Genomic DNA, 16,206 nt, shown 5'->3' with positions numbered 1-16,206 from the left:
TCTTGCACTGGAAACCCAACTTTTAGAACAATTACAATATGTTGGGGAAATCAATGCCTAATGCAGCTGATGTTTCTTTTAAACAAGACCAGCTCTATACCACCTGTTTTTGTGCTGTATAGATCCATGGTGCTAAATGTTTCCTTTTATCCAGATTGTGAATGGACTAGAAGACAGATTAATTATCTCTGGAGTAAAAAAAGGAACAGTGCTATTGTCAATAGCAACCATTTCAATGATAGAATTTATTTTCTAATTTGCATTTGTAAATTTAAACTTGAGATTAAAAATTGTGTTGTTATGGGTAGCAGCTCTAGTTTTCTTTGCTCTAATTTTCATACATCAGTCCACTGCTTTGACATACCAAGCTAACAAAATGCATATGATGAGTGTTACATATATAATGACTCATAAAGGAGATTATGGGAACAAATTTAGTGTCCCAGACTGGTGTATACCTGGTAATATAATAGATGAGTTAGAAATGCTGATGTACATTAGAGGTCAACAAAATAACATTCCCACATGTTATGATGTCAACATAATTTTATTTTTTTCTTTAGGATGATGGTGTACAGATTTGAATGGTGTTTCTCCTCCTACTCTGTATGACATCACTTTCTGTAACCTCTCTACATTTTAACATCAATACTAGGTGTTTTTTCTCATCTGAGTACAGCTGACTTTTTCATCTTTGGATGTTTGTATGGACTATTGTTTGGACACTTACAGTGCGGTGAAAAAGTATTTGCCCCCTTCCTGATTTTTTTTTTACGCATTTGTCACACTTAAATTATTCAGTTTATCAAACAATATTACAAAAAGATAACCTGAGTAAATACAAAATTCAGTTTTTAAACGATGAATACAGATTTAGTAACACTTAAGAAATAGATGCAATGGGGTTGATTTCTCCAAAAAAAAATAATAAAATGCAAATTGGTTATGATACTTAGTGCTTGAAAAAACAAATTTTCATGGGGAACTTTTTTTCTATGAATTTGATGTAATGTCTTTATATACTGTTAAAGTGGTTCTAAAGGCTCAAGGTTTTTACCTTCTTGTATTCTATGCATGAGGGTAAAAAACCTTCTGTGTGCAGCGCCCCCCTCCCTCCCCCAAACCTTACCTGAGCCCCCTCTGATCCAGTGACATTCTCGACAGCATCTGCTATCTGAGGACTCGTCCTCCTCATTAGCTGAGACAGTAAATACAAAATGCAGTTTTTCAATAATGATTAAAATTATTAAGGGAAAAAAGTGGTCCAAACCTGCCTGGCCATATGTCAAAATGTAATTGCCCCCTAAACCTAATAACTAGTTATGCCACCCTTGGACACAACAACTGCAATCTTTTGTGATAACTGGCAATGCGTCTTTGTCTCATCAGTCCACAGAATATTTGTCCAAAGGTCTTGGGGATAATCAAGAAGTTTTTTGGCAAATGTGAAATGAGCCTTTGTGTTCTTTTTTGTCAGCAATGGCTTTCACCTTGGAAATTTCCCATGGATGCTAGTCTCTTTCTTATTGCTGAATCATGACCACTGACTTTAACTGGGACAAGTGAGGCCTGCAGTTCTTTAGATGTTGTTCTGGGTTCTTTTTGAGCTCCTTGATGAGTTGTCGTTGTTCTCTTGGAGTAATTTTAGTAGTTTTCTCCATTTGTGGATAATGGCTCTCACCATGGCTCGCTGGAGTCCCAAAGCCTTAGAAACAGCTTTGTAACCCTTTCCAGACTGATACATGTCAGTTACTTTGTTTCTCATCTGTCCTTGAATTTCTTTAGATTGATGTGTTGCTTTACTTTGTCAGACAGCTTTTAGTTAAGTGATTTCTTGATTCAACAGGTCTTGCAATAAACAGGCCTGGGTGTGGCAAGTGAAATTTAACTCAGCATTCCAAAAAATGTGGTTAATCACAGTTCATTTATGATTCAGCAAAGGTGGTGGTGGTGGTGGTGGTGGTGGTGGTGGGGGGTGCAATAATATTTTCGCATAGGGCCAGGCAGGTTTGCACAGATTTTTTTCCCTTAATAAATCAAATCATCATTTAAAAGATGCATTTGTTTATTTATTTCATGTTATCTTTGTGGAATATTAAAATTTGTTTGATGATCTGTATAATTTAAGTGTGATAAGTATGCAAAAAGAAAAAAAAACAAGAAGGGGGCAAATACTTTTTCATCGCACTGTATTTATGAACCTATGTATTTATGCAATTGCATCGCTATGTGGAACTGCTGTGAACATCAGAATGAGAGCAACAATTCCAAGACCATCATTCATCATTAACTCTAAACTGATAGCTTGCAACGGCTTTTGGAGTGTCTACTAATAAGAATTTTAGGTACGCAGTTTGTCACCATTTCTTGGATGCAAACAATTTTGAGTCTTGATATATGTGGTATCTATTTTCTCAACATAATATCACATTTTCTATTTTACAATAAATTGGGTAATATATTGTAATTGTGTGCCCTAAAATTAATTTTATTGCTTTTGTTTCCGAAAACAGCTGTACAAAAATCATGTGACATAAAAATTAGAACAGCCATCGTTTTATTTTACAGGGCCTCTGCTTTGAAAAATATATAATGTTTAGGGGTATCTAAGAAATTGTCTTGCAAAAAATGTTGATTTTCTCGTGTGTGAAAAAATAAAAATTGCCCTGGACATCAAATAGTTACATTACTCTACATTTGTGCACCCTTCTCTTTCTGGTTTCATTCTGTTACTAATGGCTCACCGTTCCCAACTTCAAGGCTAAGCTTCCCTCCACACCACTCTCTGTCAAGTAAGGCTCTTATATGATAAGAGGATAATGGGTGGGGATGTCTAAGCCCAGGGTACAGGACATAGCCCCACAAGTCAAGTGCTTAGTGGCAAAGTAAAATCAGGGAAACATTCACTTTGCTAAGTAAAAAAAAAAATCTATATTTCTGTGCCATGTGACACTCTACAGACCGCTTTATAATGAAGTTTAGTCAGTGTACTTTACAAACACTTTCTGTGTAATGTGGACTACTGTAAAGATTGATTCCAAACAAGGATAAAGGCAAAACAGCAGAAATATTGAACAACAAGTGCTGAAGACATGAGAGCAGAGATTCTCACAACTTCTGGTGCCTACTAGTCTAAATTTAATACCAGTTTTGTCTCAATCAGGAAACATCAGCAATGTACAAATAAAAAGCTTCCTCTAAAATATATACTAAATGCAATGGACGTTTAATTAAGGTTTTAAACAGCTTGGAGTAATACAGGCCATGTAAGGTGTGCTTTCTGCCATCCATTATGACATTTCTAATTTTGTGATTTTTCCTTTAACAGTGCTAAAGGTAAGATTCCAGTGTCAGCTCTATTAATAAATGTGTTAAACATTAACTCAGAGAAAATGTGAACTTAAAATATTAATTTTGCTATTAAGACTGGGAAAATTGCCTGCTCAGGTTTCATTATTTTTAATTCAATCCCCCATCTCTTAAGCAGACATGCATCTTTTCCACAAAAAAAACTACTGCATTGTCTTTTACTGGTTTTATGTGTCCAGTTACAAAACAGTTATGTCTTGTACTTATCTAGAACCTGATAGATAGTTCTGAGCAGGACCAAATGGGAGGCAAAAGCACTGTGACCGTTTTCTCACCTATAAAAAAAAACCTTCTCATTGTGTCTTATGTACACTCAGAACTTGATATTTAATTGTAATCTATAGTTCATATTCTACTTATCATCCTAAGATCCTACTGGCACTTAGAAGATGGTAAAATAAGACAACAGCTTACATGGCAGCCATAACTTAACAATACCTTATACACACCATCATGTGTCTAGCACCTATAACAGATTTCAACACCTAATTTAACTAATACAATACTATATCTTTACATCAATGTACCTAGGAGAGTGCAAATTAAAAGTTGAGGGCAGGATTGGCATAAATATTGAGCCACCCCCAAGCCATTACTTATTTTTTAGAGTAAAAAATAATCAGATCTCAGCTCTAGAAGCCACAGTGCATTGCCCCAACCAGGCAGAGATCAAGATTCCAAAGAAATGGGAGCACAGTAAAACCTTCATCAATTTAATTAGCTATAACTGGTTCCTATCTACTCTACCATTTAAAGGGAAACAGCAAATCAGTAATAACCTAGGGCCTGCAGGGGCATAAACCAAACTGAAGAAGACATCAACTGCACATTTACTGTTATACAAACCTAATCACTTCTGGGGTAGGACAGACACTTTTGCATCTAAGGTCTGATTGTTTTTACAATTAAGATCACCTGAAGGAATCCACTTAATTTTTCTACCAATCTTTAAATATGAAATCTCTCCCAATCATAAAACCCAATTCTAGGAAATAAGTGTACCTATGTTGCCTCCTTTAAAGCAATAAAGTCTGTTCCTTCCATTTTCAACCGGTATGTGTACAAATTATTTTCATGCAGAAGGGACTGCTCTTCTATCCTACTACCACCTAGTATCGGTCCCTTTGCTGGTCTTACTTTGTGAATGCCATAACAAAAAGAAAAAATCTGTTATCTTAAGAGGCTACACAGGCTGGTGGGAAATTCATGCTGAGACTGTTAGCTACCAGTTGAAGACAATAGCAACCATGCTTACTGGATGCCTCTTTAACCACTTGCCCTCCTGAGGATTTACCCCCCTTCCTGACCAGGCCATTTTTTACTTTAACTGACCCAAATTAAACGTACGTCCTTTCTTTCCCACAAATAGAGCTTTCTTTCAGTGGTATTTGATTGCCTGTGTGGTTTTTATTTTTTGCGCTTTAAAAAAAAAAGGCCGACAATTTTGAGAAAAAAATAGTATTTTTGACTTTTTGCTATTAAACTTGTCCAGTAAAAAACTTTAAAAAATCTAATTTCATCATAAATTTAGGCCAAAATGTTTTCTGCTACATGTCTTTGTGAAAAAAATCCCAATACGTGTAAATTAATTGTTTTAAATGAAATTTATAGTGTTTACAAATGGCGGTATATATACTAAGATTTTTTTTTCCCACTAGTAATGGTATCATCAGCGACTTATAGCAGGACTGTGGGACTGCGGCGGGCATTCTGACACTGGGGGGACATCGACAGTGACACCAATACAGTGATCAGTGCTAAAAAAAACGCACTGACACTGTACTAATGGCACTGGGCAGGAAGGGGTTAACATGTGGGGTGATCAAAGGATTAACTGTGTGCTGTTTTGCATACTTGGCTGTGTTTGTGGTTCACTACAAGCACAGTGCTTTGCAGTATGCAGGAGCTGACAGGGGAGAGAACTGTTTTGTTTACAAACAGTTCTCTCCCCCATTGGAGATGCTCAGCAATCACCGGGTGCTGGCGAGTAATCATCGGTCAGTGCCCAGTGAGTGACAGCCGCCTACAAATGCAAAATCATGTTTATATACGTGATTTTGCATACCCGTGCTACCCTGTAGCAGTACTTCTGCTATAGGGCGGATGGGAAGTGGTTAAAAAAATTGTAAAGTACAGCGTCAAGGAGAGGTCAATATCTACTCAACTGTATACACATACAGAACTTTCCTTAGTCAGGTTGATATATGGCTATAGGAGGTCAACAACCAGAAAGGAAAAATAACTTTGAAGTGAATCCCTAGAACAGAAAGCAAAGTAAACTTCATAGAGATTGCTACACTTCAAACATAATCTCCCCGTGAGAATGGATTATTCCTGTCAGAGTTGGATGAAAACATAAAGTTAAGCAATTTCTACAGGAATTCTGCTTTTACAAATGTAAATCTACAAAGTGGTATAAATAACTGTGTACATGTGTGTTAAAATAAAAATTTTACAAAGTAATCATGAAAAAACATTTATATAGAGATATTAATTTTCACAAAATAATAAATTAGGCATAACAACATTAGTTTATTGGTGATGTTTAACTAACAGATTAAATCTATTTTTTTTAAATAAAGGATTCTCTATGAAGATTATTGTAGAACTATGGCAAAATTCACATTCTAATTTTCCTAAATTACTCTGACAATGTATTCTTGAGTTTATGAAAATAACAACATAAAAGTAACCATTAAAAATTTACACAGATGTAAAAAAAACTTTCAGCTGTCATTTTAAGGAGCACGGAAGGTTGCTCCAATAAAGTAACAAAAATATTCACTTTGCACAGTAAATGAATTAGAGTTGTATTCATTTAATCACATGCAAAGCAAAATCATGTTGAGGTTTTTTAACTCCAGGACTGGGTATTCACCATGAACACAGCTTCCCTCTATTCAATCATTTCAAAAAGCATTCAATTTACTAAGTGAACATTCTCTATTCATCTCTGTCATATTGTGTACATTTTTTCCTTATATTTTTCAGTTATCTGACCTGATTTTTGTACCTTAGATAAACTTTGCTAAATATATAAGAACATCATATAATAAATATAGTTCAATTAAAAAAAATGTATTTATGTTATAAGGTCTTTTTTCTCCACATTGTTTATGTTATTAGGTCTGTCTTTGTAATATTTGGTTGCCAAGTTTAAATTTTGCATAAGGGCCCCTGACGTGGACTGCAAGTATATTTGTGTTTGAAACCCCTTTCATACTTTAGGCCCAGTATACTTAAAATATATAAAATGGTGAAGTACACACATCTGCTCCTTTCTGTTGCATTGTGCTAGACCACATTCTTGTATACTGAACAACTGTTTCCCATTAATTAAAGATAATTACAGGGCAAACACAGATGTAACTGCAATGCCACTTGGGTAGACATGTCCCCTAAATACAGGATTGGGCAAATCTAAAGTGTATATTTAGCTAAATTTTTGATGGAAGAACTGTCTCCAAGATAGTAGCCCTGAATCAGCCAATAGGATTTCTCCTTGCATTGTTTCTTACTGCAAAAAATGAAAGAGGAATGGTTGTTTTGATCCTAAATGTACTGTATAATTTTCCACACTTCTAATGTAGTTTAATCTTTTGTTGTCCAATGGAAGCAAATGGCAAAGTGTTGCCATAATGAAATAAAGGGGTTGATTTAGTAAAGACTTTTCACATAGGAATGTGATAGATCACTGAGAAAATAAGGTTAAATAGTGTCCAATTATCCAATTACATGCACAAAAAATCATTATTTTAAATTTTCCCTTGGTTGTGGTTGGGTATTGACAGTTAAACAGATTCACCGTAAGCTCAGTGAACATTCACTGTGTGAGCAGTCTTTACTTTAATAAATCAACTCAAATGTATTGTGAATTTCATACTAAGACTAACGATTATAGCCTATTTTAAAAATTATTTTAAAACGTTTGACTGCAATTTTGGCACTGCAAAGCCATCAATAAGCCTGCTGAACACACAGAAGAATGTCAGTATAAAACTCATCAAAATGTTAATTTTACTATCACGTAGCATACCTTTTGTGGCTATCCTGACACAGTCAATCTTGGTTTCCTGTAGCAAAAACAGAAAAAAACATAATGTATGAAGAAGAAAAAAAACTCATTTTAAAGCTAATTTGTTTGCATAAACTGATGCATGATTTATAAATGTCTTATGTTTAGTTCTAGTTTGCATATAAAAACATTACTGCTTCAAAACACCCTAAGCAGTATTTTTGGTTGCCAAACTATTCATTTTGATAATATCTGTAAAACACTTATCAGGTATTGCATTTTGCAGTCACGGGTGTAATTTCATTACAGGCCCCATAAATACTGCAGCCCCCTTCAGTATAACCCCCCCCCCCCATACTACTTCAATCTAGTTAAAATGTAACTAAAATTGCATATTTCCTTTTTTTAACTGTGGGTAGAGTAGGAGAGGATTAAAACACTTTTATTAATCCGTGACAAGCAGATACACTTTTATGTGGAACTGTAGTAGAAATTATCATTATATTTGTTCTTAGATGTGTTTAAAATGTCTGCACAAACGTCATGGAAGCATCAATGTGTTTTAGGGGGTACCAAGTGTACTTTGCCCATACCAGAACTCTTTATGTAAGCTATATGAGATAACTGTTAATAATTATCTCTGGATTTTTATACGGTGACTAATAAAGATCATATTAGCCACACCTAAGCTTTTGTTACTCTCCAGGTTACAACTGTTCCTACTGAAATTTGCTACAATACTGAAATACAGACTTCATATTTAATAAGCTGTAAATATGGTAAATCTGCCTCTTCCATCATAACTGTTTACTTAACAGAAGTTATTGTTGCACCATCCCTCTGGCATGTTATTAGACCTTTCTGTGGAGGAAACTCCAATGCTAATTGTGATGTCAGAGAACATAAGTAAAACAGAGTCGTTGATGTTTTGGAATTATATGTTCTTCAGAGACTGGCATAAACATTTCCCAGCTGTCAAGAAACAGCCAGAGCTTATCAGGCTTTGTAAAGCTGGAAAAGCCCTTACAAGCAATACCACATATAATTTGGTTCTGTGTTCATCTCAAACATCCAATTTAATTGCTAGATATATACAAGACTACAAGGTTATGCCCTGGTGATAATGGCAGAAATCAGACAAAATGTTCAGTTCAATGTGCAAAAGTTGCTGATGTGTAAGAGATAACTTTGCTGCTTCTACATTCCTTAATTTTTTTAGATTAATGACAAGATCAGAAAATAAAGTATGCTTTGTGAACATACAGTATAAATTGTTACTAATGCTAAAAATATGATGAAAACCAGTTACCAATCAGACATATGCTTGTATTGTGTATGAACTAGACAAAGGCTATTCTGTGACTTGCTGCTGTGGTCTATGGTACAAATCTCCTCCTTAGTCAAAGCTATTACTCTATTTTTACTACGAACCTCAGCTAGTGGATCTGACATCAAATTTTGCACGGGTTTATAGCTAAGGGACATTTAACATTTTTCAGATTGCCAAGCTCAGCTATGCCTCTTGAATTCCTTGTTTATTGTACCTTAGTATGGTGCTGTTAGCAATCAAAGGGTAACCTGGGAGTGGTTTGGGGCAGTTCTGGTAAGCTAAAAAAAATCAGTTTTTTTGAATTTCTCTTAGATATTTCTATGTTAAAACTGATGGGTAGAATGTATAATCTGTCTTACCCCATTTGCTCTGCTGGCAGCTTGGTAGTAGATACTGTAACTTTTCTGTGGGAGGAGAGGAGTATTCCAGTAGCCATTATAGGTTTTGTTGTCACCGACTGTGAAGAGCATGATAGAAGACAAGAGGTTGGGTGGAAATTCGGCAGCAATATAGTATGGAGAATTCAGCATTGTGGAATTCAGAAAATGTATAGGAAGTGGATAACACTTTAACATCTCTGATGTCTTTCGGGAGCGTCGAGATTTTTCTTCTTCAACAATAATCTGGTAGACACTGAAAAAAAAGTGTTGATAAAGAACAATCATTCCATAATTTAAGTATTTCCTCTATACCTCATTCAGCTAGAGAAATCTAAACAAAGAAAAATATATGACAATGTACCATAACTTATTCAAATGTTAATAACTAAGGAAATAAGCTCACCTAGAACAGTTGGATTTACATGGAATTGTTTCAGACAGCAACTGGCAATAGGGAACTTTCTTTCTTACTCTCTTATATAACATAATTTATGGAACTTGAACACAAATAATGTTTCACCAGTGTAGTAATCACAGTCAGCATCAGTCTGTGTGTACTGTGTGGTCACACAAGGAACCATGGCCAGCTACCTGCTGTAAGGGCCCACTCCCAAGATGCCCCCCCCCTTCCCCATATAAATCAACCAGTAGTTCTTTTTGCTTATTTCAATGGGGCAGCTGTGACATGCTGCCTCACCAGTTTAGCTTAACATGCCGTTTGTAACTGCATTCCCTCCCATTCAAGAGGCAACTTACATTAATCACATAAAAGAATATAACATTCACAGTTATAGCCACTGATTAGTTAGCAGAGCTGCCTACCAAAATTTTACATCTGGTCATATAATGGCATAGGAGTTATCTGTAAGCTGTATTTTTAAAATAATTTTTTCTTGACTGGGAAATGCGGGGTGGCGCCACTAGTGTAGGCAACACACTAAATTCTTTAATGGGCGCCAAGTAACTTTAGTATATAATTCTCTAAACATTAAAGTTTACTGAAATATGTAATTGCTATAGTAAAATGTACATCACATAGTAAGCTTTTAGGTGTACATAAAGTTCATTTACTAGGAGCAGTGAACAGTCACACAGTTTAGTGAATAAGATGAAGCTGAAATAAATTGGGGGACATTTTCAAAATTCCCATTTTGAATACCCAATAATGTGTAATAAAAAAAGAAAACCTTTTTTTACATGATACATGATTGGATGATGAGGTGAACACCGCCTTTTCTTATTCACTTAAGTGAACATTCTCTTTGTAAAATGAAAACTCTTCGGTAAAACAAACCCATAGCTGGCTTATTTTTTTTAAAAAAGGTGCAATAGCTGGCTTATTTGGCATATCATACTCACCATCCATCAGAAAAATTTGAATCATCTGATAATATACATACACATATTTTGTAAGGTGTCTTTCAATAGCAATAGATCATATTATTGACTCAATTCATTATCATAGTGTAGAATTTAATGAACCCAATGAATACCAATAAATCATTATAGTTTTGCTGTCTAACTTAGAAGTTAATTTGCATTCAATAGAAAACAAAAGTACAAGCTAATTCGCCATCTAAACCCAGAAAATGGAATTAATTCACAAGCTTACAATGCAGCTGATCAGAACTTTAACATAAAACATTACGCAAAGCTTAATGTAATGAAAACCCTCTCAAAACAAAATCATTCTCATTACAAACTTAACGAACTTCAAGCACTGCTTGAATTAATAATACTGCCTATCTACAAAATATGAACAGAAAGGGAAACTGTATATGTAACACTCTGTAATTCAATTTAAGCAAACCTAAGTACAAAGTTTAAGTCCCTTTTGAAAAATACCATTTGGGAGGCTAGGTTCAGAATGGAGAAATTCATCTAGAAACAGTAGGTCCTGTGACATTTTGGTAGTAGTTACATGATCCAAATTATGTACAGTATGTTTGGTCTCAGTCTTTATTTATGTTGGACACCTTGGGGGAGATTTACTAAAACTGGAGCACTCAGAATCTGGTGCAACTGTGCATGGTAGCCAATCAGCTTCTAACTTCAGCTTATTCAATTAAGCTTTAACAACAAAACCTGGAAGTTGATTTGTTTTAAAAAAATTAAAAAAATCTAATTTCGTCATAAATTTAGGACAAAATGTATTCTGTGACACGTCTTTGCTAATAAAAATCCCAATACGTGTAAATCAACCGGTTTATGTGAATGTTATAGCGTTTACAAATGGCGGTTTATATACTGGGATTTTTACATTTTATTTTTGCTAGTAATGGCGGCGATCAGCGACTTATAGCGGGACTGCAGTGGGCATTCTGACACTGGGGGGGAACTGACTTGTGTGCACCACCTACGCGTGTGCACTCCCTACGCGCGCGCCCCCTACCTGGAGATGCGAAATCACGTATATATACGTGATTTTGCGCACCCGTGCCGCCCTGTAGTAGTATTTCTGCTATAGGGAAGTCAGGAAGTGGTTAAAGTGAATTTCATGCTCGAAGCTTAATTGGGATAACACCTACAGTACTTTATGTTTGTTACATATTCCCTTTACTATAGCATAACTTCAAACAGTTAAAAGAAAAATGCTGCTTGCCTTTTCAGGTGCTTCTAACTTGCTTAAAAGTTCTTACATGCTCTCTCTGCTTTGTAATGTTTAGGATGGGGCTGTGGAGTAATGCTTAAGAACTTGTCGTCCGGCAACCGTATATAAACGGCCGGACGATGGCAGTCCAGGGGTGGGTTGCCGTTCATAAACGACACCCACCATTATGAACTGAGCGCGCTCCCTGGGAGCACGCAGCACCGCGATCCAGTGCCCGCTGTGTCATCCGGCCACAGTGGAACACCAATCATCATATGGAACCTCTGTGCAAGGTCCCGATCATGTGATCACTGATTGGCCAATCAGTGATCACATGAACAGTAGTAAGCAAGATGTCACTTCTGAATGATCACAGAGGTCACATGGTACAAGGCTATTCACAACAGCCTTGTAACATGTGATAAGCTGTGACCAATCACAGCTCACACAGTAGTTCTCAATGGCTGCAAGAATGCAGCCAGAGAGAAGGAGAAATGATTGCTTTTACAGCCGTTATGGGTGTAAAAGCAGTGCAAAAAAAAAAAAATCTTCATCACCCCCCACAAGTAGTACAGTGTCACTATGGTGACACTGTACTGCTAAGGTGACAGTGTGTAGAAATAAATAATAAATAATAATATAAATAAAATAAAAATGTAAAAACATTTTTTTAAAAATATAATTTTTGGTTATAAACTAATTTGGGTTATTTTTTTTTTACTAAAAATATAACTGAATACATTTTGGCCAAGATTTGTGATGAAATATTATTTATTTGCAAATTTTATAAGAAAAACACTTTTTTTCAAAATATTTGGACTTTTTCATTTATATAGCAAAGAAAATAAAAATCTCATTGGTGAATAAATACCTCCAAAATAAAGCTTTATCTGTCTAAAACAAAATGCTAAAAAATTCATATGGGTACAGTGTTGCATGACCGCGCAATTGTCATTCAAAGTGCGATAGCGCTGAAAGCTGAAAATTGGCCTGGACAGGAAGGGAGTAAAAGTGTCTGGACTGGAAGTGGTTAACATAATTAATCCTGTCTGTAATGTGTCTGAAGTTCTCCATTATCAGTTGTAAACTATACTTGAATACAGTCTGTCCAAACAAAGGGTTAACAGTTTAGAAACTTCCCTCTTGCATTGTTAATGAGGAATAGCTCAGTCCATGTGGGAACAAAGACACTGTGGGGCTGTTCAGAAATTCTTAGATTCAGGCATGACACCTCCTTAAAAATATCTAAAAGGTAAGAAATGGGAACATATAAGCATACAGTTGGATTTTTTCTAAATTTACTGCAAAATTTGAACTAAACCTTAATTGTCAATTGTAAACTAGATTTCAACAATGTATGTCCTAAGAAAAACTAAAAGGCTAAGAAGTTGTCTCTTGCATTTAATGTTAATGATCAGAGATTCGATCTGTCTGAGAAACTTCTAAAAAGGTAAGAAATTATATTAACCACTTGCCCTCCAGAGGATTTACCCCCTTTGCTGACCAGGCCATTTTTTGTGATAAGGCGCTGCGTTACTTAATCTGACAATTGTGCGGTCATGCAATGCAGCACGCAAATGAAATTTATGTCCTTTTTTTCCCACAAATGGAGCTTTCTTTCGGTGGTATTTGATTGCCTCTGCATTTTTTATTTTTTGCTCTATAAACAAAAAAATACCGACAATTTGAAAAAAAAAAAAAGTAAAGTAAAGAATTTAAAAATCAAATTTCATCATACATTTAGGCCAAAATATATTCTGCTATATGTCTTTCTAAACAAAAATCCCAATATGTGTAAATTAATTGGTTTACGTGAAAGTTATAGTGTCTACAAATGGCGGTATATATACTGGAATTTTTTGTAAAAATTTTTTTTCATAGTAATGGCAGCAATCAGCAACTTATAGAGGGACTGCAGGACTGTGGCAGGCTTTCTGACACTGGGGGGTACTGACTTACTGCCACCGACATCCCCACTGACACTAATACAGTGATCAGTGCTAAAAAAAAAGCACTGACACTGCACTAATGACACTGGGCAGGAAGGGATTAACATCTGGGGCGATCAAAGGGTTAACTGTGTGCTGTTTTACTATGCTGTCTGTGCGTGCTTTACTGTGTAAGAACACTACTTTGTGTTGCTCTGCTATGCTGGTGCTGACGGGGAGAGATCTGTATTGTTTACTTACAGATCTCTCCCCTGTCAGTGTTCCTCTGGCTGGGATCCTCCACGGTGATCAACAGCTGTAGCCGCCAATGGCGGCGTGGATAGGGCAGCGTGCGCGTGCGTCCCCTACCCAGAAATGCAAAATCACGTATATATATGTGATTTTGCGCAGCCCTGCTGCCCTGTAGCAGTAGTTCTGCTATAGGGAGGTCAGGAAGTGGTTAATAAAAACAAACTTTTTTTGGTATGCTGTGTGAATGGGAATGCATAACAAATACATAGTGGGGTTTTCCCAAATATGACTGCAAAAGTGGAAATACACTTTAAATCCAAATGAGTACTCAAATTACAGAAGGTCAGATCCAATGTGGATTACTTTCACTTTGTACATTAACATAATACTGACACCCATAGCAATTTTAATATATGCTTTAGCTCTTCTGTGAACAATCAAATTTTACAGCTGAGATGTTACTCATGGTAATGATCTAAATAATTGCTGGGTGAGCCTAATGTGTCTCATTCACATTGACATCTTCAATTATGTGTGTTTAGCGATTTGAGGAAATTTGGTTACAGAGCACAGTACAAGGCCGAAGGGGGTCAAGAGAACACATGCCTAGAAATTCAAAAACTTTGCATTTCAAAGGAAGAATTCACTGTTTGGAGAAACATTTAAATTCATTAATTGCAGTGAGAGCTTACTGAATATTTACTATGTTGACACTGTACAGGCATGTTTAGTATAACATTTAGTTAGAACATTTAGTTTAGGACTACCTGCTATGAATTTCACAATTTGCTAACTACAAACACACCAACATGCTTCAAATCAGAAAAAAATAGCAACATTAATAACAACTGAACTTATTTCAGAAGCAACAGACAAGAATTTATTTCATTTATGAAATTATTTATATTCCAATATTTTTATTAGAAAATTTTGAAACATACAAAACAACTGAAAACAGTGGTATAAAGAGGTTCACATTAATACAAGCAAAATATGTATAGAGAGAAGGAGCTGACGGCACCTCGCCATTTGGCCGAGGTACAATGCAGAGTTTCGCTTTAGCTACATGAGAGGTATGCTCCCTTTTGTGAACCAGTTGGAGCATTAGTAGGTATATTTAAGGGGGAGTGGAAGGAGTAGAGGGAGGGGAAGGGGAGAGGGGGGGGGGAAGTAAAGGCACCGGAGTTGTCGGAGTCATGTAGTGCGGAAGGATATTATAGAATCATTTTATTGAACAGTTGGGATTCTGTAACCATCGAGTCCATTGGGTCTCAAATTTATAATACAAGGAGTTGCGGAGTGCTGTTCTTCTCTCCATCTCGCATAAGAAGTTAAGGTCGGTCAATAATCGGGACAGAGTAGGAGTGTTAATAGAACGCCAGAGCCTGGTGATGTTCAGTTTTGCAGCTGACAAGACGTGTATGGTAACAGTGCGTGAGGACAGTGGAATTTTGTCTATGCCAATATGGAGGAGCGCTAGAGCAGGGTTTGGGGAAATTGGGGTTTTCACTATCGAGGAGATTAGTTGGAAAACCTGATTCCAGTAAGAAGTAAGGGATTTGCACGCCCACATCAAGTGGAGAAGGGAGCCTCTTTCCCCACAACGTCTCCAGCAAGTTTGGGGATGTTGAGGATAAAATAAGGACAGCTTGACAGGTGTTAAGTACCATTGATGGAGTATTTTCAAGTATGATTCCCAGTGTGAGCTACACTTTGAGGCTTTAAAAGTAGTGGTGAAAATTCTCTCCCAGGTGCAGGGAGATATCGGTTGTTGAATTATGTTTTCCCAGTTTGCTAGGGATGATGCATATGCGGTGAACTGTGAGTCAACCAGCATTGTGTAAAAAGTCGATATACCTTTTTTTGGGTAAGTAGGTTTTTGAAAGAAGTGGTGTGCTGTCGCTGGGAATTTTATGCTAAATGGTACATTCGTCTTGTGGAGGGTATGGGTTAAGCGTATATAGGTGAAATATTCAGTAGCCGGAATTTGGTATTTGTCCCGAATAGCCTGAAAGGTATGTAATTTATTTTTAGTGTATAGATCTTGTATATGAAGTATTCCATGGTCTACCCATAGGTTTAGGTTTAAATGAGGAGAGAGGAAGTGTAGGGACGAAAGTGGAGTGCGAGTTTGGAGGTTGTCTTTGCGTAATTGGGTATGAGTAAGAAAGTCCTCCCAAGCTGCTAGGGAAGCTCGTATACAAGGGTTATAGTGCGGGTTTGTGGGATGTACTCCGCGGGATATGAATAGTAAGTCGGACAAGGCGTGTGGTAGGAATAAGGAGGTTTCCATGAGAGTCCAGGTCTTGCTAATTGTGGGCTGGCTCCAGAAGAAAAGCTGA

General features: G+C 36.4%; 1 protein-coding gene across 10 annotated transcripts in view; it reads right to left on the bottom strand.

The window, feature by feature from the left end:
* Positions 1-16,206, bottom strand: part of PTPRM (protein tyrosine phosphatase receptor type M) — a 998,088-nt gene that overhangs the window by 333,329 nt on the left and 648,553 nt on the right. For all 10 annotated transcript variants that reach the window (XM_089670974.1, XM_089670978.1, XM_089670975.1 and 7 more), the window contains exons 12-13: positions 9,074-9,347; positions 7,406-7,442 (exon numbers count right to left, since the gene is read on the bottom strand). In XM_089670974.1, the coding sequence (XP_089527100.1) occupies positions 7,406-7,442; positions 9,074-9,347 (311 nt within the window). The remainder of the gene's footprint in view (positions 1-7,405; positions 7,443-9,073; positions 9,348-16,206) is intronic.

Source organism: Staurois parvus, unplaced genomic scaffold (genome assembly GCF_062004578.1).
Source record: "Staurois parvus isolate SC_StPar_1 unplaced genomic scaffold, SC_StPar_1.0 ptg000097l, whole genome shotgun sequence".
Taxonomy (NCBI): Eukaryota; Metazoa; Chordata; class Amphibia; order Anura; family Ranidae; genus Staurois; species Staurois parvus.
This window is presented reverse-complemented; position numbering and strand designations above follow the sequence as displayed.